This window comes from Gavialis gangeticus, unplaced genomic scaffold (assembly GCF_001723915.1).
Source record: "Gavialis gangeticus isolate Ggan-Ray unplaced genomic scaffold, GavGan_comp1, whole genome shotgun sequence".
Taxonomy (NCBI): Eukaryota; Metazoa; Chordata; order Crocodylia; family Gavialidae; genus Gavialis; species Gavialis gangeticus.
This window is the reverse complement of record NW_017729025.1, coordinates 85,696,122-85,723,220: the sequence shown is the minus strand read 5'-3', so window position 1 is coordinate 85,723,220 and position 27,099 is coordinate 85,696,122. Positions and strand designations below refer to the sequence as shown.

At 41.5% G+C, this 27,099-nt stretch overlaps 1 protein-coding gene across 3 annotated transcripts in view; it reads right to left on the bottom strand.

Moving 5' to 3' along the window:
- Positions 1-27,099, bottom strand: part of CAPN3 (calpain 3) — an 81,935-nt gene that overhangs the window by 9,031 nt on the left and 45,805 nt on the right. The window contains exons 7-21 of one of the 3 annotated variants that reach the window (XM_019519074.1): positions 22,425-22,508; positions 21,684-21,769; positions 20,713-20,790; positions 19,204-19,364; positions 16,967-17,136; positions 16,051-16,062; positions 13,490-13,698; positions 12,926-12,962; positions 11,793-11,810; positions 10,138-10,209; positions 6,990-7,067; positions 3,428-3,485; positions 2,572-2,636; positions 1,434-1,502; positions 691-769 (exon numbers count right to left, since the gene is read on the bottom strand). In XM_019519074.1, coding sequence (XP_019374619.1) covers positions 691-769; positions 1,434-1,502; positions 2,572-2,636; positions 3,428-3,485; positions 6,990-7,067; positions 10,138-10,209; positions 11,793-11,810; positions 12,926-12,962; positions 13,490-13,698; positions 16,051-16,062; positions 16,967-17,136; positions 19,204-19,364; positions 20,713-20,790; positions 21,684-21,769; positions 22,425-22,508 — 1,276 coding nt within the window. The remainder of the gene's footprint in view (positions 1-690; positions 770-1,433; positions 1,503-2,571; positions 2,637-3,427; positions 3,486-6,989; positions 7,068-10,137; positions 10,210-11,792; positions 11,811-12,925; positions 12,963-13,489; positions 13,699-16,050; positions 16,063-16,966; positions 17,137-19,203; positions 19,365-20,712; positions 20,791-21,683; positions 21,770-22,424; positions 22,509-27,099) is intronic. The other 2 variants (XM_019519075.1, XM_019519076.1) reach the window with 2 other exon arrangements.

Sequence of the window (27,099 nt, the reverse complement as noted above, 5' to 3'; positions counted from 1 at the left end):
TAGGGAGCGGGAGATAAGATGGTACGAAATGGCAGTGCAGGAGGAAGGGGATGAAGTGTGATTCTAATGGGAAGAGAGTGAGAGAGAACAAGGGAGCCTGTCCTGGATTTTGGCACCCTCCCCCCTTCATGCACAACAGCCATACCAGGCTCTGTCCTCCTCACCAACAGGCTTCCAGCCTGGGTTCCCCTTCAGAATCCTGTACCTATGGCTGCTTTCCTCCTCTTGCCAGCCTTCCTAGCTAGTGAGGTATGTTGGAAATTGGTTAGTCCCTGCTTCAAATGCACCACCTGCCACTGACTGCAGAAACCCGGGGGGCGGGGGAACGAGCAACTTCCTCACTATCTGAAATGTCATACACAAAGCGGCATAAAACCTGGCAGCTAAGCAAAAGGTTGCATTCATATCTGTAAAACCCCAAGAACATAGATGCAAAGTATTATTTACCTAAAAGCAGATTGACTGAACATAAGATGAAGTCTGCAAAACATAAAATGTTTTGCTTGCAGCTTGGACACACGAAAATGTGTGCAAGGTAAGCTTGATACCCAGGCTTTGTTTAGGGAGTGCCCCTTTGAAATGCTGCACTGCATAGCACAGGAAAAGGTAGGTGCAGCTGGAAGTTGTAATTGGATTGATTGAGATAAACCCCTTTGCCAGAAATACGGGTTACTGGATACTGTTGGATACCTGCATCCCTGACTGCATTACGCATCTCATAGCTGTTAATGGTGCCAGAATGGTCCATGTCATAATTTTTGAAAATTTTCTGCAAAAGAGAAAAAAAAATGTATCAGAATCAAGTTAGGTTTATTGCAGAAGAATGCTCACTAACCGGCTAATGTTTGCACTGCAGACTTTAAGCACTTGTGTAATTTCCCTTTGGTTTTGTTTCCCTGTAGTCAAGTTTGACTCATTCTAGGGGAAGGCTGGGGAATTCCTCTCTAGCAGTCTACCAGAGGCATTGGTTGCCCTTAACTTACAGTGCAAAGGCGATCTCTTGGTTGCTTTCTCCATAATATTGTTGAGGTCTTGCCCTGGCACATTCACCTCTATTCCCTCCCACCCTTGGTTTACGTCAACTTTTTTTATTCAACTTTAATAACCATTTAATTGGTGGTTTTGTTAGTCTTGAGGCAATTTAATTTCTGTGTTGACTAGGTTTGTATTCCTGTTGCAGATAGGGATAATCTGTCAGGACCAGTTTCAGAATGGTAGATAGGTTCTTAAAATCCCATGAAACCAGATCATTTTGATGTTTATTTTGGATCTGGCCTTCACTTTATTTTTAATGATTGGTACTTAATGCTTTGCATTTCTGATATTTTATGATATTGTGTGTATGTAGATATCTTATGGCATGTTCCTATGTAAATGTTAGCACTATGGAATATGTGCAGAACAGGAAAAATGTAAGAAGTTCTCAACAATACCTGCCAGCTTTTAATCTTATCCCAGAGGTGTCGAAACTCATCGAAGTTTATCTTTCCTGAACCATCTGTCTGTGATATGAGAGTTTAGGGGAACAACATAGAAAATAAGAAAAAGCTACATTCACTCAGTGTCCACTTTTGAGCATATGAAGTCAGGATTTCCCTCCAGTTGAGAGCTAGCTGAATAGTACAGAGACATATTTTGTGAAAACTTTAGTTAAATTTTTAATTGTATTTCATTCGATGTTTGTGAAGTGCCTTCCCCCAAAAACAGCTTTCCCATTTTTGTAGGAAAGGGGACTCATTCCTTGTAGATCTTCTAATAATGTGTTCAACATCAGGTGTTTAAATGAATTTTTCCAAATCCTTTCACACTAAGAAATTTATACACAAAGTGTAAACACAGTAACATGAAATTTACCATTTTTTAAAGTCAGATAATGTTCATCCTAGAAAGTTTCTGTTTAAAATGAAAACAAAAATCCTTAAATACCAAAGCAATCTAGGACTTCTGTGTATAATAATAAACAGGTTGCATAGGTATGTACTCAGGGTGCAATTGTAACCTTAACTGTCCTATTTATGGGGATTGCACTCTTCTAATTACATAATCATATTATATCCAATAAAAATAACGATCAGATTTTCTACTTAAGCTAAACATGTACAATATCTTGTAGTATGTTTTATTGTGTATGCTCTTAGTTCCCATAAAATATATTTTTACATTAAAAGTTTATTATAGTGAAATATATTTAACATGTAATTGCAACAAGGAAAAAGTTACAGTTTTCTTGTATACATTATATAGGAAGTTTAAAAAAAAACCAACAAAAAAACCCAAAACCTGTACTCCTTTTGCTTCAAGGCTTAAGCCCAGCCTCTACTGACTGGGTTAGGGAGAATTTGTGTAACGAGGTGTTTCTACTCTGAGTGCTCACTTCAGAGTTTCTTCTTTTTTCCAGACTAGCCATTGTCAGGAAACAGAAATGCTGTGGTCCAGGCTTATAAGAAATAAGGTATTATTTTGATTCTTTGATTTACAAAGTTGTAATTGAGGCACTTCAGCAAATAATGCAAAAACAAAAACAATCTAAAATACTAGTGTATCAAATCATCTAAAATTTGAGAAGGATACATCCATCAAAGCAATCATACTGCGACAGGACTCCAGTGCGAATCCTTCTGTCTTCAAATCTTTGTCTGAAACAAATGATTCCAAATGCAAAAACTGTCATACAGGTCAGCAGGGGCCTCTTCCCTCTTGAGGCTCCATTCAAAGTACAAGGCAAATCCTACTTTTACAACATTTGGAAACTGAAAGCAAGAACTTCTTCACTTCTCTTATGTTAGTTTATCCCACTCACTGCTTTGAATTAATCTCACATTCTTGAGCCTTTGAATGGATGCGAGAACTCAGCCCTAGATTAAAAGTCAAAGACACAGCATGGGAAAGTTTTATTTGCTAGTTCTTGGACCATAAGCCATAAATGGTGTGTGTTTGTGTATGTATATCTATATATCTATCTTTATATCTACATCTAACTACCTATCTATATATCTATATACTGTATTTACTTGATTCCAAAATGAGGTTTTTCCTCCCTTACCATTTAACTTGGGGGCAAAAAAAAACCCCTTGTCTTGGAACTGAGTATGAAGCAGCAGGGGGAGGCTCTGTCCCCCCTATTGCCCATCTCCTACTGTTCCCCCTACCACTAGTTTTGCAGCTGCACTGGTGTTAGAGATGAATTTAAGATGATTCTCCAATAATTAGATTCTAAAAAATTTTAAAAATGTATAATTTTTCTATGTATAGAATCTAATTGTTTGGGAGCGTCTTAAATTCAGGGTTATCTTGCATTTGGGTGAACATGGTATAAGGGGATGTAAGAGTCACAATGATACTCTACGCAGTTGATATAGCTAGAGATTTCCTTGCTCAGTATTATTCAAAGAATGATGGAGAAAGAGGGGGAAAAAATGAAACTCACGTTTTTTTAGAACATTATTGAGAACATTTCTGAGTTCTTCAGCACTGATCTCCATGTCCTGGTCAGATAGGTGGAAAGAATACCATACATTAAAAAAAATAATACAAGGGGTTTCAGGGATGGATATTCTTATAAGTATACAACCTGTGAATTGCTGAGCTTAGGGACTGAAATATGCTTTAATAAGGAGAGAGGTGTATTTTCATACATAGCATAGATATTAGGCAAGATTCCTGGCTGCCCTGTGGCCACAACATTGATAAAAGTAACCGTAAAGCTATTGTACCCACGTGCCTGAAGGATGATGCCACTTAAATCTGGCACTGGGATCTAATGTCTTATTTACTGCGTCGCTTTTCACTTCCTGCTCTGGCTTGGAGGCCATTGTCGTCTAACTTAGGGAGGGGATGGGATCAGCTCACAGATGGCCCAATCTACCTGTTATATGAGCTGTGCTATGTGTTCAACAGTAACTTCACTGAAGTCAAATGGAGTTGCACTTGTGTAAATTAATGAACATAATAGAATTTTTGGGGCCACTGGCTCCATGTACACTGGACAGAGGAGCTGACAGCATCCTTACAATGACAACTATTAGACTGTGGCTGGCTGGAAAGGTGTATTACTGGCCAGAGTAGGCAGTGTCACATTCATTGTCCAGGAAAAGCTCTACCTTTGAATCATACTAAGTTCAGTACCTGTAAAATCCAGTACAGATGCCTTAAAGCTGGGATGAAGGGAGACTGTGTGCACACAGACAGATTCTTGTTTGCTTCTTGTCTCTAACATTCCTTCCTCTTTTACCTTCCTGTTTATTATTGCTTAACTCTTTGTTTAAAAATAGCAATAAAGGAATAAGTTAAAACCTGCTAAAGGAACCCTCCATGTTTTTTAATTATTCTGGCAACAACGAGTTTCCCCTTCCCTGCAAATTCTAAAATTTCTCCTAGGCAGAAATAAGTAAACATATTTTTTCCAAACTTTTTACAGTACATTGTCTTCTGGTGCTGTACTGACAACGAGAAGATTGATTCTTTCACTTTAGAGTAAGTACAAAACCAGAAGTAGCAGTACAAGTTTTCTTTAGGAAGTTATGCAGTCCTTCTATGGGAACACCTGCCTGTAGAAATGAAAGAGGGTATAGACTATACTGTTCAAACAGTTGTCTGGCTGCTGAGTTACAGGGGATGAACTGTGCTAATAAAGGACATCCCTCCTTTGGGAACTAGACTGGAGCCACCATACCCATTTCATGTAGGCTGTTAAATGGGTGTTAAATGGATGAAGAGTCAATAGTTTAATGTAATTAAAATGAGCCAGATCTGAACCAAAGAGCCTCCTGTGCTATGCAATCTTCAGATCTGTTTCTATTTTTAATTTCTAATTTCTGCAATTAAAACCACACTCGAGCATTTTATTTTTAGCATGTGTATGTGCTAAGGAAAGGTGCTCAAGAAACTCCATATGGGACACGTCTACACATTGACCTCTGGCAACGTAGCGACGTGCGACATAGCAATTACATGCGTCTACATGTGATCACCAGCTATGTCGCTATAATGGTGCACTCCCTGGGTATAGTGCACCACTACCGTGATGTAGTAGCAAAATTTACCCGTGTGTCGCATGCATGGTGCAGTAACTGCCTGTACAGAGCCGTGCTTTAGTACTTCCAAAAGGAAATGCTAAAAAACAGCACAATAGCAACATCACCATACGGTGACAGGTAGATGGGCCCACTATCTCATATATTAGTGAGGAATAACAGCCAGTTAAAATAAAGCTCCCTCCTACAGAGAGAGAAAAACACTACCAAGATATGGTTTCAAAACTATATTGTGGCCTGACTTCAGTATATTTAGGTGGGTCATGATTTGCTTTGGTTTGGTTTGAGATCCCACAGAAGATCATGACAGAGTTTCAGGTTAAGTACAGACATTCAAAAGGCCCAAGGCAGAATCAGTCAAACCTTCACAGGTTTTTCTAAGCTGCACAGCTTGGATACAGAGCGAACAGAACACACGTTCACCTTTTGGTTGTGGGGGGAGGCACGCAGATCCCTACAGTGGCGAGGCCAGAAGGCAGGGGGTGCTCCTGCATGCTTCCCAGTGTGCCATGGCATTTGTACACATACCTTTTCATTCCCCAATAAGCCAGAGATTGGACAGGTTCCAAAGCAGACTCGATTAATCATATTGGGAGATGAAAATTAATCGAGTCTGCTTCACGCATGAACTGATGCGCCCTGTGCTGCATCGCATGCAGTCGTATAAGAGGTGAAATGTGTGTCAGCATGTAGAAAATGGTGGTGGTGCGCTTTAAATTAAAAAACTCCTCCAATGTGTCTTAGTTCAAAAGTGTGCTGCCGCATGTATAAAAATGCCCCAGAGATTGCTGGAGGGCAGCCAAATGGGGGCCATCCTTGATTGACTATCAGGCACATGCCCCCAACCCCCTGCTGTAAATGCAGACCTTCCCCCATGCCCAGCCCTAGGCTTCCAGAGCACATTGCCATGGCATGCCTGACAGCCCAGTTAGGGGCAGTGGGGGGGGGTGGCACTCCACAGATGGAAAGATCAGGTCCCTCAGAGCAATGGGGGGCAGGAACAAAGCCCCTCTGCCCAGCTGTGGCTCCTGGCTCTGCCAGCCAGTAAGGCAGGAGCAGGTGCGGGGGGGTGGGGGGCGGGGACAGACGGGGAACAAACAGCAAGGTCTTCTAGCTTGGCTGCCAGCAGGGCCCCCTCCACAGTCTTGCCCCCTGCCAGCTGCTACTTGTCAGTGACGGGGGTAGGGAATGGAGCTCCCAGCCCTAGCTCCCCCCCCAAGCTTAGATCTACACAGTTTGGGGGGGGGCACACAGTGGGGGTTTTCTTCCCTGCTGCCCACTGCCTGGTTTGGCTGGCTAGTGGGTCCCTCTCCACAGCCCAACCCCTGCTACCTGCTGCCTTTCAGCAGTGGGGAAGCCGCCACCATGTCCCCCCCACCCAACTCTGCAGGCCTGAGCTGTGTGGGGGCTTCCTTCCCTGCTTCCTCCCTCCTCCCCTGCCCCCATATTGCCTGTCCCAGCTGACAGGCTCAGGCAAGATGAAGGGCTGAGGAGCAGAGGCTTTGCTTCTTCAGCTCTGTGACAGCCTTGGGGTGGGTCTGGCCTGGTGCTCCACCAGAGATGAGCACAGCACCGGTGAAACTAGCCTGCCTGCCCTGTGAGGAGGGGTGGCGGGGAGGGTTAGCAGGAGCTCACAAAGAGCCTGGGATACTGGAAGACAGCTTCCTGAGTTGAGTTGGGAGGGGATCTGGTGAAGAAGTTCAATAGACTGGTCTAGCCTAGACCAATTAAATCTATTATTACATTGATCCAGGTCTATCTTAGACTGGGTTCCACCATTTTTAAACCAGTCTACATACACTGAACTTCTGCTCGGCTACAGGTTTAGACTGGGTTCTGATCACTTATACTGGTTTATGTGTAATGTCTACCCAGCCTCCGTGTGTTTGGAATTTGCAGTGTTGGCTTAAACACTCTCCAGATTAGGCTGACACTTAGACTGGCTGGTGTACTTACATCCCCAGCAATCTGTCGGAATATATTCCTGAAGTGCTTCTCATCTTCACTCTCTTTGTCAGCAGTCGCTGGAGGGGCCTGCAAAGAGACAGACATAAGTTGCCCAGCTGGTCTTGCAGTGTGTGGTCCATTGAGAAACAGTAGGCCATTTCACCTGGAGACTCAATGAATTCAGAATTTATTTGAATGTAACTTCAACACCCTTGTTCATCTACCAGAATACCTGTTTCAGGTTCACTCTGTTAGGCACTGCTCTGGAGAGCAAGGCATCTTACAGCAAGGAAAACGGTTATGAGGCTAATGTTCACCCTTTTTGTGTCAGTGGTTTGTGAAGCTGACTAAATGTACCATCTTTCTGTCAGTTCTCTGGAAGATAGCTGGCTAGTTTTGTGTGTCATGTATGTACAGGGTCATCCACTCCAGTCACCAAGAGGTAGTAGCTTGTTCTTATGGTATATTCTGTAGCACAGTACCAAAATTAGTTTTATGGGTCCTAAATGAAAGATTTCCCCTTCCCCCAGCAGACTACTGCACAGTGCAAGTAGGCCATTATAAATTTTCCTAATGCCTAGTTGATTTAATAACCATCTTGTAGTTGCATTTGCTTAACTTCATCTTCCTCAGTTCCCCTTTGAACAATCCTAAATAGTTAGTCTTGCTTCTTGATGTTTAGCTTGCAGTACTTTGATTTCATGTACTATGAAAGATGACTTTGGAATAGAAGACGGAAATCTCCTTTAAGGTCAAACTCATTTTTATGGGATAAGATCTGATCATGAGACTGTCCTTAACTTATCTATCCACCAGAAAGCTTGTAGAGAATACAGACAGGGTTCAGAAGAATTTGATGCATTTTGCATGCAGCAAACTCCCCCCGACCCCGCTCTCCCCCACTCTCCACCTTTCCCCTGACACAGAATGTCCAGTGTTGTAACAGCTTCTCTCACTTTTCTTGCACATGCAAACAAGAAGTCTAAGCATTACATAGGCCAAATTATTCAAATGTATTTAAAAAGGAAATTCTACCTTTTAGCTATCATGCATCTCCTATTGAGTTTTAGTAATTACACCTGTTATCTTAAACTGAGTTTTCTTATTCTAGTTGTGTTCAGAAGAAGAAGAGCATGTTGCTTCCACAGCAGTCTGAAAATCTCATAGCAAAACAGACACACTTTTCATGCAGAAAAATCAACACCCTGTTTCTCAATACCCCCATCTCCAGTTCCAGATCTGAGGCACTGGTATTCTGGTCCCTCTCTACTGTTATACGAGGGCTGAAATTAGAGATGTTTGGTGGATGTAAACTAAATCCCCAACATTTCTTTCTCCAATAGCTGGAGAGTGAAAAGAAATGTGGAGATTTGGTCCCACTCAGTCTTGTCCCATTCCCTACAGAACGATCTAGAAGAGAGTCTGTATTTCAGCACAGAGAATCCAACTCAGATCTAAGGGTGTGCATGCATTTTCTCAAGTTTTCTCTGTATTTCTTGGTTATTTGTTTAATAAGCCTTTCTTCCTTATACTCTGAAACCAAATCAATGCAAAATCTATTATATTAGGAAATGATGACACCACAAAGGAGAACACTTGACAGGTTCCTATCTTTGTCACTATTTAAGGGTTGGAAGGGAGGGGGGAAAAGTCAGAAGACAATTAAATATAAATTTTCTGTTACATTTTTATTAGCATGCTCAAAGAAATGCTATCTAGGACTTATTTTTAGAAACAGGCCAATTTAGAACCCAAACACATTAAAAAGTACCATCTTGGGTGACCTGATTACAATATATCTAAAAGATGACATGGTTTTTGGAGTATATTTATACTGAAACTAAATATAATTAATTATAATTAAACTGAATCGTGTTTTAGTTTTGTTCCTGAATTGTAGTGGAACCTTATAAAGTCTGAGGCTGGAGCACGTTAGGTTAAAACAGGTTTTCCAAAGCATTCAACTAATTTCCAGTGTACAATGCATCTTCAAACTATTTCACATGATAACTGAAGTGGTGCAGCCCAAGCCACAAAATAGTAGTGCTGAAGTGTAAACAGCACCATAGGCCTATGTATCCTACAGCTGAAGTTCACTTAGCAACTACTGTATGTATGATTTTGAGCAGCAGCATGCTAGCCTTCCTGGCCCATGAGGAGAGGATTTCAGAGAATTATTTTATGACCCTATGCTGGAGAATCTGCTGCATGGGCTACTCAGAGGAATTTTAGAGAAAAGGTTGGCTAATATGTGCCTCAAGAAAATATCACTGAATATGTTGAACAAGGAGACTCTAAGCCAGGGGCAGGCAATTATTTTGGGCAGAGGGCTGCTTACTGAGTTTCGGCAAGCCATTGAGGGCTGCATGACAGGCAGCCCAGGGCAGATTAATATTAATTTTCTAAATATTTTAGGGGCCCCATGGGCTGGAGAGAATGGCCTGGCAGGCTGCATCTGGCCCCCGGGCTGCATTTTGCCCACCCCTGCCCTAAGCAAAACATGCTAGCAACAGTGTTGTTTAACCTACACTACTACTGACCACATGCAAATCCTACTAGGAACAGGATGGGTCTTTATACAATATTAGCAAGGTTTTAGCACAATTTATTCAGGCCTACAGAAGGGATCAATGTTATCATGTGGTCAAGGTACTCCTGCATTTTCAAATAAAAAGTTGATGCCACCATAGAAGAAGCTGTAGCAGACTGGAGCAGAGGTAATTAAGAAAAACCTCTTGAAGCCTTGGTTGGTTTTGTGAACACTATGCAAGACAACTTTTGTTATGGGCAGACTCATCAGTAAAAGGTGGGATCGCTTTTCTAACTGGAAAGGTGTCTTCCTGCACAGCCTCAACCTTTGTAAAAATGTAAATTTATGAAACTCTCCAACATAGACATTAAATAATTGAAGTGATATTCATTTCCCCTAAAATTACTTATATCTACCTAATTTACAGTGTCCCAAATCAAAATTAAATGAATGATAAGACTTAAACAGTTATTAACTGTAAAAAGCTATTCCTTCATCTCCTAATTTCCAGTGTCGTTGTCCACCCATGCGCATGCCCAGCTACTTCTACGTGCTAGCCAGACCAATCCCCATTTTCTCCATGCCAACTAGGATAGAAACCTCCTCATTTTTCTCATCTGTGCTCACTTTCTGATTGTCCTTTTCATCAGCAGTCAACTCCTTGTTGCTGTTTGCTCTGTCAGAAACAAAGATGATTGGCTAGAAAGAGAAGGAAGGGGGCAAAGGAAGGGAAGAGAAGAGAAGTGGAAGTTAGGAAATAGAAGAGAGCAGTGTTTGAGAAAATCCATTCTGTCACAAAGCTCCTGCCATGACGGTGCCCATCGCAGAAAGGGCACCAAGTGCTATAGCAACTGGGGCTGCACAAACATTGCCCCTAAAGTTGCCATTCTCATTATGCTCACTAGAGAGACTCATGCTAGTCAGACCAAGCTCCATTTTCTCCATGCCGACTGGGATAGAAACCTCATCATCTCTCATCTGTGGTCACTTCCTTGTGCAAATGCTCCTTGTGCAAAAATGGGTTTTAGTTTTCTCCACAGAAAAAAGTTAGTTAGGTTGCAAACAATCTTTCATTTTGAGAGCAAAAGAGAGGCCATCCAGGTTCTTTTTTGTTAGCCACAGAGAGACAGCATTACTGTAATACCAACAAGGGCTACCTGTGCTGCAATAGCCAGCAGAAAATGAGCTGATAGTTGCTAGTATGGGGACTTGACTTTGTAGAGTGCATGCATTTATCCTTTCCTTGTGTTGGTTTGTGCAGTACTTGGTTTTAAGGGGAAACATGTAAATGCTTTTTTAAAAAAATATTAAAAGCTAAGCAAAGGAAAGAAAGATTCTCTTCTAGATATCAAGGATGCTAGGACATTAATTTGTGCCTGGCAGTGGTATCAGTTGGAACCAACCTTCTTGACTTAAAAACATCTCACACTCTGTCCCAGTAAGAAATGCAGTTTCTGCTATGTGCTTGAGGATGTTATTGTATTATAAATGTGAGCGTAAACAGTTATTTGGAAATAACAATCCCAACTGGAGTTTACCAACTTAATTCTCTGGTATGTTTCTACTGTGTCTTTTTGCATCCCCCTAAGTGAAAAACACTGTAATCATCATATTGCGACCTAATTTCAAAGTGGATGCTATTTGTTAATTTTATTAAATTTGTAATCAGTGCTGTTATAAGGGATAGGAAGGAAACACCAGGTGCTCACTGATGAAGTGAAATTGTGTGTGAATTATGCGGTGGGTCAGGCAGGGGGTACAAATGTGTGGAGGGAAGATGAGTACTTATCTTGGCAGGAGACAATTGTGCTGGAAAGGGGAATTAGGATGCCTACATAGAGAGATGATTCTGCAGGTGGCAGTAGGAGGTGGCACATGAAATAATGAAGCAATAGGTCTAAAACAGAGCCACAGTTCCATGAGTTGCCTTGACCACCCTCAGCTTCCACTAGAGACGATGAGATTTAGGGATGTTTATCACATTACAGGATCAAGCCCATAAGAATGGAAAGTTTTGAAGATATTATTTTCCTTGGGTGAGACAAGTGGGCTGTTCTATAAAGCATTTATTAGCTACAATGCAGGAAGACAAGATGCTGCCTATGAGCAGCCTCTCATCCAATGCTCTCAATTGACAAGCAATTTCCAAATGCATAGGAGTCGGCTACAGACAACTCACTCTAACATCAGCAAAGAACTCAAGCTTCTGTTGTATCAGTTGCACATGCACTTTATCCTGAACAAGCCCAGCATGTTGGCTAGCTAACAAAGTAGAGACCCACCTTGACCTTCTTCTTTTTCTGTACAAAAACCAAGCCAAAAATAGTGTTTAATAGGCATGTTTGTATGTTTAATCCATATTTTACTGAGTTAGGCTGTGAAACTCTCTCTTACTTTTCCCATTTATCCCTATTCCACCTTCTTTCACATCTGAGAGATCCTACGTATGTGAGCAATAGAGTCAAATATAGGAAAACAGGAAATGCTGCACCAGATCAGACCAAGAGTTCAGTTCATTCTGACTTCTTAAGTTAGGAAACATCCACTGTAGCTTCAGCTCTGACCATCCCATTCTTTTCAGCAGGCAGGGTCATTGAGACTGACATACTAGAGATACTTGTTTATGGATGCAGTAACTTCAGCCTGCCAATTTTGAGTCTTCATTTGATGTTACAGCAAATGAAGGCCAGGCAAAAATCAACAAAATTATATTCTGTGTGAATTGGTAAGTGTGCCCAACAACTTTTTTTTTTATTATTCTATATCAGTCCTTATCCTCTCCCTTCTGAACATACTGCAGTTAGCTTAAATGAAAGTTAACAGCATGCAGTTGTAATGCATGCTTATTAAAAACCGGAGTTTTATTATCTGAATACATCTGCAGAATTCAGGTCCTTGTCATACACCTAATAAAAAGGTGTGACAAACAAATGTTATTTTGACTTTGTCAAATGAGAAGTCTTTATTATACTAAATGCCCTAGACTTTAGGTCTTGAATGCCAGTTTACTGATGGCGTCAGTTCACAAACAAAGTTTACAATAAGGCTTTTATTGTATGATCAGTTTTGCTGCAAAATGAGGGAGATGATGAGAACAGATACAATAGTGAAACTCCCTGTGCTGTTCAATGGCTAAACTTCCACCTTCAATAACAAGCTTCAAGTCCAGCATAATGTCCTAACTTATTTGGTAGTCCACCCATATCAAAAGGGAAATTATATACAGCCAATGATAATGTACTTGCTTCAGTGAGAGAGAACCAATCCTATTGGGAGAGTATGGTATTTGCACTTGGCCTCTTGTTACCATTTTCCTTGGCTATGATACTCTTCCATGCATGGCAGCAGCCACTCTGTGTGTGGTTACAAATCTTAAAAAGGTGTACAAAGTAAACTGGAAGCAAAATGTACTCACCGAAAGACGATCTGCTTCAATCAGATTTTCAACTTCCCTGCAAGAAGGAGGCAAATACATTTGACAAAAAAAATAGCAAATGTGACCATGTTTCTACATGGCTTGTTCCTGTGGATGATTTGAAAGAACCTGTTGATCTTTCAAAAGGGAACAAAGTTATGGCTTGAATTGTTTTTTATTTGTATAGGGCAAAGGTCTACTTGTTTTTGCTGTTGTAAAAATTATTTTTTTCTTGTATAAGGCAGAGTTCCATGCTAACAACCTTGAGCCAGGTATCCAAATACTGTTTCTAAGAATGCCACTGCTCATATGCACTGTCCTGGATTGGAGGTTGGCAATGTCAAGAAGTTTAATCCAACTGGCTCCGAGCAAAACAGTTGGAGATGACAGGATGACCTAGGGAGCTGAATCCATTTGAGAGGCGAGAAATGAAGAAAGGTAGAAAAGAAAATGTTTAATGCTGTGTTTTCTTGCTGTGGGGGTTGGGGACATAAATTATAACTATAACAGACAAGGGGGTCTTTCTTTTTCTTTAGAGTCAAATAAGCATATCTTGGGACTTACTCTGAAAGGTTTCTTTTCTCTGAGAACACCCTCAGGATGAACTCTCCTTCCTGGTGAGGCTCATATGTTGATGGGATGATGACATACTCACTGGGAGGCAGCCGGAAGCGTTCAGAGATTTCTCGCATGTTTACATACGTCTTACTCCTAGCTTTGGAGGCATTATAGAGGAAAAAATCCTTTTGTAAATGCTTCTTGTTGCCATGCATCTGTTAACAAAAGAATCAAACAGCTCTCTTCAGCAAGATGTTGTATGGTTCCTGGGCAGATCCAGCACAGGCAGCACACAACATAGACAGCAAATGCCAATGAAATCAAACAGTTTGGTTGAAATATAAAATCCAGAAAGCTGGATGGGTCAGGAGACTGGCAACAAAAATAATCTCCTCCATCTGCTGAACCACTGGTCCCTATCAATAGGAAATTTTCAGCACTTGCTAGCTGCTGGATGGCCTCTTGAAGTTAATTCTTGAACACATTTATGCTGCTAAGGCAATGATATCCAAATCACAAAAGGCACTAACTGAAATTCTCAGGGGAGACTTGGGTCTATATGAGCCTGGAGTGATCCTGTGTGACCCAACACTTCGCCCCTTCTGGAAAGGTCTGAAGTACATTTGCAGGGTACACAAGTGCCTTCCCGCTGTCCATGCCATATATGCAGTGTTTCCTCTAAGATTTAGCAGTCTGTGAGCAATCCTGGGTGGGGGTGCACGGGTATCTCAGTGTGTCTGCCCCTCACCCCTCCTGCAGCAGCCTGTGGCTGGGTTGGGGCGGATGGTGAGCGGCTGGATGCGAAGCTGATGGTGGGGGGAGTGTTGGCACCCCCTTGCTGTGGCACTGGGCATTCCCCCCAGGCTACTGCCCGAGGGCCATGGCTCCCTACTAACCCCCCGTTGGTACACCAGTGTGTGTGGGGCATTAAAAAGTTATTGCGTGGCATGATTTTTTATTCCCTCTAAGCACGCAGCTTAGAGGGAATGCTGCATATATGCTCTGTAGAAAAAACGAGGCTTTCATTTTCCAAAACTGTCTTATACCAGCATTAAATTCAATTTAAAGTAATACAATTTAAATAATAAAGAGAATTCTTGTATTATTTTTGAAAATTAGATTTCCAGTAACTTTTGCTAAACTGCATATTGAAAACATCTTCATTTTACAACCCTATTCTGCTGATAAAATGATTCCATCTCACTGCTTTACAAAATCACTGTTTAGCCCCTACTTGTTTGAGTCTCCTGGTGAAATATTTTATTTTTATTTATGCTGCTAATACAGTATACCCTCTAATACTACAGGCACTGGGAGTAGTGATATTTCATTTCCAATATCCCTGTATGGGCCACAGTCCAGTAGGGCCTCTCTTTTGAGGTAAACAGCAGAAAAAATAACTGCTGAATAATTCTTTTCTCATTAGCAAGCACCAGGATGGCAGTATAAAAAAATATAATAGGTTTAAGGTGGAAGAGAGAGGATTTAGTAACTCAGTTAACAAAAGAAATACAGATATATTTGTGAAAAAACTATGACCACCATACACAATTAAAATAATGATACTAGATGGAGGCTATGATATAGAAGATAGTCTATACAAGCCCCAGTGTACTATGTGGCAATCTGATCCTATAGTCTAAGCAGAGTCGCTTAGATTCTGTGGCACCCTGATGGAGCAAAATGGGAATTCTGCAGCAGCTTCTGATAAATTAAACATCCATCGTTTGTATTGAATTAAATATGAAAATCAGTAAAACAGGCTCTACTATACCATACTGCCAAAGCTTATTTTCATCTTAGAATTTAGTTTACTGTACTACCTTCCAAAGATCTCTGTTTTTGGTGTGTTACTGACTTTGTGTTATTGGCAATGAATCATGCATTGTAGTCATCAAGGGAAAGCTGAAGGTTCTGCAGTACAGTAGGGTACTTTTTTTGAAGGCTGTTTGAAATGTTAAACTAAGCACATAAACTAGCTGTTTTCTGCACAATAGCTCAGCTGTAAAATACTCAACAATGACAACACTCACCCCATTTTCTTTACATTTCAGAGTTAATTCACCCTGGGAAGTTTGCAGTTCTGGTGGTTGGTATAATTTTGGGATCTCTGCAGGGTCTCAAAGAGTGAACATCTGTTTACACTTGGTTCATAGATTTTTTTTTTGGGGGGGGTGTTCTTTGTAACTAAAGGACTTGGGAACAAAATGTCTTTACTCAGACGAAAACTTACAGATTTCAGAAAACAGTTGTGCAGCAAGAAGTGAATTCTGCAATTTATTCTGTAGCAAATTCTATGCTACATTTTATCCTATGACTTGGCATGAATTTAGGAGGTAATAGAGAACAGAATAGAAAAGAAGAGCTGGGGAAAACATAGGCAGAGTGGGGCCAGGCCTAGAGGAGTTTTGAACTCACAACGCAAGTGGGAGATACAAAACTCTCACTTGTATAGCACTAAAAACAAACCCAAGTGGGCAGCTTCCAACTGGCTTATACAGACACAAAAGTACAATATCTGAGGACTCTACATCAAGATGTCAACTCTTCCTCCACTCTCCGCATACCTCTTGTGGGACCTTAGAGAGAAACAAAGTAGGGAGACAATTAGGGATGCTGTGGCAGTTCACTTATTTATTTATAAAATGTGTTTGTGCAAGTTTCTAAGCATCTTGAAGTCAATGAAAACCCCCCCTACCCCCACCCCGGCCAAATACATAAACATTTTAACCAACCTCAACCCTTAGTTTAAGAAAAGCTTCCCTTCAAACTCTCTTGGAGATTATAAAAATAAATCATAGTTTTGACTAAATAAACATGGCTTGGTGAGATGCCAAGCAAATTCACTTCCAGATGAAGTCAATCGGAGGAGAGGTTACGAAGCACCTTTGAAAATCAAGCTATGAACTTCTCTTTCCCTTCATCCTTTCCATGAGGGGATGAAGATAGGTCAGAGTACACAGAGGTCATAAACCAGTTTTATTTTTGACAGCTGTAAATCTCCTGACCCAAGAGCCAGTTGGGAGGCTACCGGGCAATCTGGGAAGAGAAATGTGGGGAAGCCTGGAGTGAAGTGGACCTCGAGATTGAAAAGGGGAGCCTTTCTAGGTAAAGTGACTCAGAACAAATGAATTAATATGGATTAAATCAATACAGAGAACTGGATTTCCCTACTCTCCTAGTTTCCAGAAGATCATCCCCTACTTCTTCCAGGAAAACTGGAAAACATTTTTAACACAAAGATACAATTCATGAACACAGGTTGAATTTTAAAATCAGCTGCCAACCATGACAGTTTTGTACTATTTGTGAAGAACAGTGTAGCACTGGAACAGTGTGCAGAGCCCTGTTAATTCTGCATTGGAATTAACTGCGAGTGACGGTTTGAAGTGATTTTGGGGATTCCTGGGGTTAATGATTGCTTGTGAATGCAGGAATCAATGACCCAAGAGACTTTTTAATTTCTGTTTTTAATAATGGTACCTCGTAAATGGCAAAGCCAATTGTGTAGAGGTTGGCTCCCAATTTGCGTTCTTTCCTTCTGTTTTTCTGCATTAGTGCAACCAGGAAGCTGCAGAGAATCTCAGAATCTTCCGGATCATCGTCTTCCTCTAGAAGCTTCAAACGATACTGAGGATTGGTCCAAAAGGTGTCTGCAAAAACCCCAGTAGCCCCCAAAATGTACATATCAGTCCTTGGGTTGATATTTGTGGATTAATCATCTTTTAGCTCCTATATCTATTGTCATTTTATAGTTCTAGATGGAAAGTCAAAAATTGAATTAATCTCCTTTTTTATACATTTCTGATACAAAAAATTGATTTCTACAAACAGGTACAGCAGCTACATCATGTGACTGTTCTCTAACTCCTTTATGAGGCTTTGTTTTTATTTCATATCATCATACCACTGATGGTATTTCTGGTATTGACTGTGCAGAGTTTATTTTTCATTATAAAGCCCTTCTATGCTATACTTTGCAATACAGCTTCCCAACCTACTTGAAAGAAGATCCTTTGTCTGCATTAAGTATTAAAGGAATCCTGCAGTCACCAGTCTTTCTTAGCTTAGCAAATTTTGGTTTCACTTTAAAAAAAATGTAATAAAATACCAAAGCCCACCAGCTGTGATATATGTCCTTCTCTAGTCTCTCTTGTAACCTGGTTGGCTCAGAAAATGATTGGATATATAATGCCTTATTTCCTCTGATAGCGAAGATACAATTTTATTAAATTGGATATTAGAGCTGCCCTGATCCAGCTGACCTCTTCCTCCACCAATTAATTTATAAGTCAAATAAGGAAGAAAGAATATTTAAATCTTATAAGTGTAAGATTATTTAGGGTCTTCCATTCTGATTTGCAGTCCAGACATTGTTAAACAGAAGCCAACATTGCCTTAAAAACCCTACTGGTCTTTAATGACTTAGGACAGTAATACAGCCAACTCACGGTGATACGGTACAGGTGTTCTGCAGCAGCTGATGGCAAGAAACTAAAAAGAATATATAACCAAATGAAACCTGTAGAATGCAGATCTCTAAAATGAAGCTTCATGGACAGACTGGACTTAACACCTGCTCTCTTACCTTAGGTTCAGAGAAACAACAAATGGTCAAGTTTTTTACATTTATCTCTCTTAAAATGGAACTTCAAGGTACCCACTGCCTTTTACTACCATTCTGTGACATTATCTCAGTATCGACTCAGAAGAGTGCCAATTATCAATTCATTAGCACTGCTGCTTGTAGGAGGCCTAGGTTTGTGCTAGGCCAAGTGCTGTTTAGTAGGTGTGTGCGAAGCAGGCCCTATTCGATTCGGATTTGGATTCAGCCTGAATCAGAGACAGTGATTCAATTAATTGATTTGGATCACTGTCCCTGATTTGATTTGACTAAATCCAAATCTGAAGATTTGATGCCAATTAGGAGAATCAGCGATTCAGACATAGACACAGCTTTAAAAGTTTTTTCTACATACCTTGAGGTAGCAGGTGCGGCTTGTGAATACTGTGATGCTGGGGCGCATGGAGCATCCCACAGGATGTGGAGGGGGCCCTCCACATGCTCGGCGGTGAACCCAGAAGTTGCTTGGAAGTACTTCCAAACTACTTCTGGGTCTGCCAGGGAGCACGCTGGGGGGCTCCCCTGCATCTCCCCGGCTCAGCAATTGGCCGCAGGGGGACCCCAGGTGGCCCCCCCAGACCCGAGGGGCACCAGTTGCCAAGCTGGGGGGGTATGGGGGGCCCCCAGTACACTCCCTGGCAGGCCCGGAAGTGGACCAGAAGTGCTTCTAGTCCACTTCTGGATCTGCTGCTGAGCGCACTGGGGAGTGGACCGGAAGAGGGCCAGAAGTGCTTCTGGGTCTGTTGCCATGCTTCTGTGGGACACTCCATGTCTCCCAGCATCGCAGCATTCACGAGCCCCTGCTACTTAGTGGGATGTAGAAAAAATATTTAAAGCTGTGTCTATGTCTGAGTCTCCAGATCTTTTTGAATCTCTCTCAATTGATTCAGAGGGTTGGTATTCGATTTGGAGAGATTCAAGGGTCCTCTGATTTGATTCAGATTTGGAGATTTGGCCACCAAATCAGGGCGAATCTCCTCCGAATTGAATCAGGGACCGAAGCTTCGCACAGCCCTACTGTTTAGTCTGTTGCATAAGTCTGCTTAGCCCTTGAAATCTAATAAGATCAAAGTTCTACAGTTTTTCTATTACTCACCTGGATAATTGCGACAACCTCCTGCTGAGCAGCCTCTCACCCAGCGCCCTTCATTGACTGAAACTGTCCAAGTTTGGAGCTTATCAGACACCAGAGTATCAGGTGTGAGGTTGCAGATTTCAAGCTTTGTGAAGTAGCTCATGAAATCCTCAAATGACATCCTGGAATCAAAACGGATGGAAAAGGTGAAAACAGCATAAATTCAAATGGTACAGGTAGGCAGATTAAAAATAAATAAATCTTGGGCTTGATTCTAAGTTCCTATTGATCCTAAATAGATCCTGTTGAAACAGTTTGGCCCCCTCAACCTCAGGTATACTGAATACACCTTGTTAAGTAGAGGAATACCAGTAAACTTGCCTGTGCAAGCTTAACTCTTACCTCTTGTGTGTGTACATTATCTATAGTCTTCAGTCACCCAGTTACATACTGTTATTTCACAAAAGCCCTGTGCCATTCACTGTACACGATAGGTGTGCTCTGTGAGGAATCAGTGCTCCATACTGAAGGAAAATGTTCGTTAGGACCCCTGCTTTGTTAGCTGCAGAAACTGGAAGGTAGTATGGAATGAGTCAGGGCACCGCAGGAAGAGAAAGGGCAGTCTCATGTTAAAGGCAATTGAATGCAGCAAGTTGAACTGCCTCTGCCACAGCAACCCTGTGTGATGGTAGACAAGTTATTTAAACCAGGCTTTTCACAGACAGTCATTATTTGTGTGTTTCTCATTTTCTGAGTGCCGGTTTGATACCTTGGGATCTGATTGGCAGAACTGTTACTATCGCAGCTGCAGTTGAAATCAACAGGAGCCACTGTGCTCTGCATATGTGAAGTGCTATATAATAAGATTTCGGAAAAATCAGACCCTTGACATCTCACATGCAGCATCTTAAATGAATGGACACTATTAGCATTTTTCTCTGTTTATCTCAACTCATTATACATGTAGGGAAATAATACCACCATTCTGAATGTTAATTAATTATTATTTGTAAAGCACCCAAATACTATAGTGATGAACACTTCAAAACAGCCCATGAGGAAATTAATACATTTGTATTCAGTGCAAAGTTGCAATATTGTTTATCAAAGATATTGGAGTTTGACTTTGCCACCTCATATTATTTTAACATTTTTAAGAACCACCATGTATACTCAGTGTGTATAGACACACATACGTTTGTAACTGTTTCAGAAGAGGAATATTTCAAAAGGGCAGAAGCCCTTGCATTAAAATTACTATGTGTGAACAAGCTGGGAATGGTACAAATGTAGCTAAACTGTGCCAGCCTTAACTGCACTTCACCCAGTGTTAACTCTGGAGTGGTTTTGCTACATTTGTATCATTCCTGGCTTGTTCATGCACAAGAGTTAGAATGTAATCACTGTTGCCCTTTTGAAACATTCCCCTTTTTAAACAGTTTCAGATGTACATCTGTCCATAAACATTGAGGCACAGATATGGAAGAACTGCTGAAGAAAGACACAACCTCTTTAAAATGGTGTCCTCACCAGAATTCCCCATCTTCTGCAATCTTGTGCTGCAGTCGGATTTTCTCTGATTTGTCAATTAAATTCCATTCGTCTGACCTGTGAGAGAAAAAAATGGGTATCTCATCTTTGCAACACACAAGTTGTTCAAAGAAATTGCTACAGTTTTACTGCTAGCTTGGTGGTATACAGAGCAAACTGTTGACACAATATGCATGTTTCACCCATGAATGGAAAAGCTTTCTTCTCACAAGCTCTGAAATCATACTATACCGTTTTCCACTTTTTGCCTGTATGTGCTGAAGTGGTTATAAAGTTTGATTCACTTCTCTTATTTTGGCTTATCACCTTCATCATAGTTGTCATGTTCTTCCCTGCCCTCCCTTCAGACTTCCTCTTTTAATGTCTTTCATTTTCCTTTTCCCATCTGTAGCACTTAGAAATCTGCTGAACTCTCATTGCTTTATTTCGGTCAGGGAGGAACATACTACATATTGAGAGAAACCCTAGTTTTACAGCCAAAGAGGTTTCTTTACATAAAACTGAATAAGAAGTCTCATTTCTTCTTTCTGGCTCTCTCTCACTTATATCCCTTTCTTTCCTGCTATTCAGTTCTTTAAAGATGACCTTCCATTCCAGCTGTTACTCTTGACAAAATTTCATGAGGAATGGATGTACAATTCAGTAAGCAGAGGAATTATTGGCTGAACTGGTAAGTCATGTTTTTCTACCTCTCCCTTTCTTTAAGGCTTCTCTTCCTACTATCTTACTATTTTTTTACAGTTCTTTCAGACCTAAATTAAGTCACCAGTTAAGCACTCGATGCAGCCTACAAAACAATAGATATTTTAAACTTCCAAGCAAAGCTGGAGCATAAATAAAGCATGTGGCTTATCTTAAGTCTTAGAACAGTCAGAAAATGTAAAATGCATGCATGCACAATTATGCTTTTTACTACTGCCCATAAATTCCTAGGTTTGTCTTTCACTCACTTGTCACTCCAGGGTCCGTTCCATTCCACCTGCCCCCATGGGTTCCTTAGCCGCACCAGCCTTATCTTGTCCTCTTTAAATGCTGTCTTGTTGAAGAAGAAATCACAAAGAACTGTATAAGTTACTTAACCTAGTATGGGCTTAGAAGGGAATACACTTTCTGCTGAATCATTGATGCAAGTCCATGCGGAGCAGAGGTTCTCAAACTGTGGTCTGTGGACCACCACTGGTCCGTGAGCTCCATTCAGGTGGTCCGTAGAAAGGCTGCGGAGCAATCAAGAATATCTATACTTGTAAGGTAAGACTACTCATATTAAAATATGAGTTGTGTGCTTTGATTTGTAGAACAACAAAAAGTTTAAGTGGTCGACTGAGACCCTCAGCATTTTTCAGGTGGTCTGCAGAAAAAAAGTTTGAGAACCACTGCCTTAGAGGTCTTCAACCCAGCCTGACCTTGATTAGTCTGAGAGATCTGATGGATTCCCAGCATGAGGTGATTTGGGTGCAAGTGTATTGCTGTTCTCTTTGAACCAAAATATCCCTTAGTTGATTTTGCTGTTTATATATCTCCCTCACACAGAGCCAAGACTTTTATGGGTTTTCTTTTCAAGAAAGCTTTTACTTGTTTAATAGTTATTTTGCCCACAAGCCACCTTATTTTCTCCCTGTCTTGATGGCAGTATGCGATGCTTGCTTCTCTTAAATCACCATTATTATCTATAGGAAAGGATCTTGACTTACTTCTTCCACTGCTGTAACTGAATAGGCATGACCTTGGACCAGTCCAGAAGCCAGACGTGTTTCATACTGCATTGGCACTATGGTCTATAAAACATTTAATAAAAATAATAAGAGGCATTTCAGGCACAGGCACAGAAAAGAACCATGGAGATTAAGGCAACCAATGTCCTTATTTTGTATTACATTAGGTTGTTAGACCACTTGGAAGGTGGAAAAAAATGGTAACTTCTTACTATTTAATTGGAAGAAGTTAAGAGCTAGAAGGGACTTATACATCACAGAATTCATTTATCTGTAAGGTTAGCTTATGATCTCTCCCTGAGAGGCTGTACCAGATACAGAATAACTTAACAGGACCTGGTAGTTTCTCCATCATAAGAAGTTTTCAAATAAATACTGGAGGTTTTTCTTTAAAAGTGTGTTATAACTCCACCACAAGATTTTAACTTCTTGCCTGAACTCCTGGGCAGAATTTTTTGGCCAGTTTTATATAGGAGGGCAGGCAAAAGAATTGAAATGGTCTTTTCTGGCTTTAAATGTATGTGCATTTGTGGGAAGCTGGTGGATTACTTGGTGACAGCCAACATATTAATGAGAAGCAAATAATTTAGAAAGGACAAAGAGAAACTGATGAAGCAAGGAGAACTAGATCTTAGTACAGATTCTTGCTAGGCTTTATTGAATTACATTTTATAAGGTACATTGTGGAGTCTTTTACAATCAAATGCTGCAGAAAGCTGGGCTCATGGGAATATCTGCCTGGGATCTTAGGGCAAATGGGAAGAACAAAATGGTTGTAAAGCTGTATATAGAGGAGGAAATTTATGCAAAGTGCTGTATGTCTTCAACAAGCAGCCCTATCATTCTCCTCTTACTATACTGCATAAGGTGCATGTGTTTCCATATATAATTCCACTAGGAAAGTTAATATTGATAGAGATTGGACCATAGTTTCTTCAGAGCTTTTTCTCCCCTTTAGCCTCTGTTTTATGTTTGTGAAAGTAGCAGGCTAATCAGGATAGAGAGAAACATAAACATAAGAGTTAAGAATAACGCAAGCTGTCTCCTTTTCTCAGTTTTTTTCAGTGCATCCCAGTCTCCACCTAACAGACAAGTGTAACAAGGTACAGCAATTTAGATTGCATGCCCTATTTCCAGAAATAAGTGGCTGGAGTACCCAACCATTTCAAAGTATACTAATAGTTCCCAAAGCTCAATATCTGATCAGGTAGTGGGAGCCTGCCTGGAAACTCTTCCCTTCATCATTGAGATGACTGAATATGTATCTCAATGCATAGTCATACAAAGAATCTTATTCAAGAACACAGTAGTGTGTTAAGGAGGAATTCAAACCAAATATTAGATTTGAACACTTCACAGTCTTTGGTCAAGTTCAGATTCTCATCTGCATGTTGTGGGTCTGGGAAAATTCTAGTCCAGATATACTTTCTGATAGTGTCACAAAGATGCATACTCCAAAAGGTATCAATCACAAAGGGGAGGGCTGCTTACTGAGTTTTGGCAAGCTGTTGAGGGCTGCATAGGTAGCAACACCCCCTGACAGGTGCCATGCCCCCTGGTCACCATCTTGGGACCAGAAGTCTCACCCCCTTAACCTCTGATCTTTGCAACCAGAAGTCCCTCCCCTTGCCCCTGGAAGTACTCCTTTGGGGAAAAGGGTTTGCCATCTTAGGGGAGAAAAAAACAAACAAATTATATACTAAAAATCAAACACCCATCATAACATATTTTAATTTTAAAAATACATTTTTGATCTGATTTGTGTGTGTTTGTACTGTATATGTAGAAGTGATTGCATAAAAGCTCAAAATGCAGTCGTACTTGTATATTGTGTGGTGTGCATGGGAAATGCCCTGGGCAATGGACAGGAAGGTGGCTCTGCTGCTTGGTCCCAGGAAAGACAGCAGAGCACCTTCTTCCCAGGCAGCCCCAACTGGGTCCCTCTGGGCCACTGCCTGCGCAGCCCCTTCCCCTGCAGGGTCCCCCGGTGCCCCAACCCCATCCAATCCTCACAAGCCTACTCCCCCCATACAAATTGAATTTAAACATGTAAATTATATTTAAATCTGTAACTTATACAATTTGCAGGTCTGCAATATAAAATGGTTGGGAACCCCTGCCATAGACCCCTGCTAGCCCACACCCCATGCTCCTAGCACCCCACTCTGGACCCCACAGGCACCAATCTCCTGCATGCCTGCTCACTTCCACTGACAGGTGGGGCTGGGAATGAGTGGACACATGGCAGGGCCTAGAGCGGGCAGCAGGAGTGCAGGGTCCCAGCTGGCTGCGGCTCTATGGAATCGGGTCAGCTCCCCCACCTCTGCTGGAGTAGTGCAACCTGGCTCCATAGACCCCTGCCAGCCCATGCCCTGTGCTCCTGCTGCCCCACTATGGGCCCCACCAGTGCTGGCCCTGGGAAACCTGCATGGGCCCCATGATCCTGCACACCCACGCACTTCAACCCCCCCTGCCCCTGCCATCATTTTCCCCACCTTCTTCCCACACATCTGCAGCACCACATACCACACATTCAGCTGTTCTCTCCATTGCAAGGTAGCAGCATGGGGAAAGGGGAGCAGGGGTTGTCCCTGGGATATTCAGGGGTCAAAAAAATTCATGCCAAAAAAAAATGGAGTGGCACACACAGGGGCAGCAAATGCTGCTCAAAATCGGAGCCTGCCTGGAGCTACACTCCAACTGCCAGCCAGGCTCTGAGCAGCAGGATCGCTACTGCTGCCACCCCAGGAAGCCCCCAAGGCCTCAGATAATGCTGCAGGGGCCAGCCCAGTGCTGGCCCCAGCCTTCCCTACTGCACCCAGGGTAACCTGCCACATGCCAGAGGGCACATGGCACAGGTGTTCCCTGGGAAAACTAGCAGCAGCACAAGGTGTGCCACTGCTTCTTGTCCCTGGGCAAACAAATGTCCAAGCTCATGTGGACATGGCCTGTGTGTCTCCAGATTTGAAACTGGAGCATGCAAGCAGTGACAGAAGACCTCATTGTGTTCTGCCCCTTCACAAACCCTAGGCTTTTCACACTAATTTGAAGGGATAGCTGAAAGCTGTCACTGTTTTTTAATTGGTTAGTAAGAACCAATGCATGAATTAAAACATTAAAAAGCATTAATACTGAATCACAAAATGTACTTTGTTAATTTATTTTTTACCACTGTAGTTTAGTTAATTGGTTTATGGCAACATCTTCTATTGCACTAGTATATTTTCTATGGTATATAAGGGAGTCATATTAACGCAAGTGGTACTCAATTTTTGCTGAGGTGCCAGAACGGCAGTTTTTCTATGTGAAGTAAGAAGCAGCTAATGCATGTGTATTCTAAACATGAGACACAGTACTATACCCTATAATTCTCTTAACTTTATATGTTCCTGTGCTATTATGTTGTCTGCATTAAAGTGCCTTATATATGTAATTCCTATTGATTTACTTGCATTACTTACTTAATTTTTGCATTCCCATTTCCTAATAACAAATTAAAGAGGCTGTGCTCTCAACAATTTCTGCCCAACTGAGTATCAAGAGTGTGATGCTAAAGAGGTTAAGTTCATCTTCCATCTCCTGAGACAGACTTTGCTGAGGTATAAATAAGCTTGTTGCCCTGGTAATTAGAAACCCAGGAACCTGACATGCTTTTAGTTCCAAAGTTGAGGATATTCATTTACTAACTGAAAGCAAGATTATAGCATATATAGTTTACAGTGGATACAGGTTATTGCTGGAAATAAAACTAAAGCTCAAGTGAACAAACTTATAAATAGAAAATTAAATTGGAAATGTTTGCCTTCTAATCCACCCATTGGTCACTAAAAGATTACTGCATGACCTTGTTAAAAATCATGCTATGCCTGTTTGATAACAGATCTGAAGAGGAAAGATGGGCAGAGGTGGAAATGGAGAGTTAGTCATGTTACGCAGGCAGATTCTCAGGTACCATAGTGATAAGCCACAAACCTACATAAAACAGAATGAACCTAAGTCTTTTCCATTATTTTCCTTCTATCCCTTTTTCTTCTTTCTCTTTTTTTTCCTTCGTTTTAATTTTCTTCTCCCCTAACAACCTTTCCCTTTCCTTTTCATGTCTCCTCCTCTACGCTTCTCCCCTCACCCTTCCTCTTGTAAAGTTTTAACTTGTCATGCTGCTCCTGCCACTAGTACACTGCTCCTCATCTCTGCTGAACTGACTCTTCTGCAGACAGCACTTCTTGCCTACTGTCTAGTCAGTATCATGACTTTTGGTGGTGCTGGCTTAGTGGTGTAGCAGCAGCTAGCAAGCTAGATCAAGCAAAATAAATAAATAAGGCTAGGGACAGACATTCAAAAAACCTGAGCCTGAATTGATCCAGTCTTTGCAGGTTAGTCTAACCTGGCTAGGTTAAATCATTTTGTAACTGCACAGATATCCCAGACTTGCAGGCACATGCCTCCAGTGGCTCAGGCTAGAAGTTGGGGGGTGCTAGAGCAGCCCTCCCTTCCCTTGCACAGTACTGAGATGAGGGAGACCATGGCCAGGCCCCTACAGGATGCTTTGATTAGCCCAGCAGGGAATTGATAACAATGTTTATCACCCCATTAAGAAAACAACAGAGGGGCATTGCCAGCTATCTGTTGATTCTACCTGTTGATTCAGCATGTG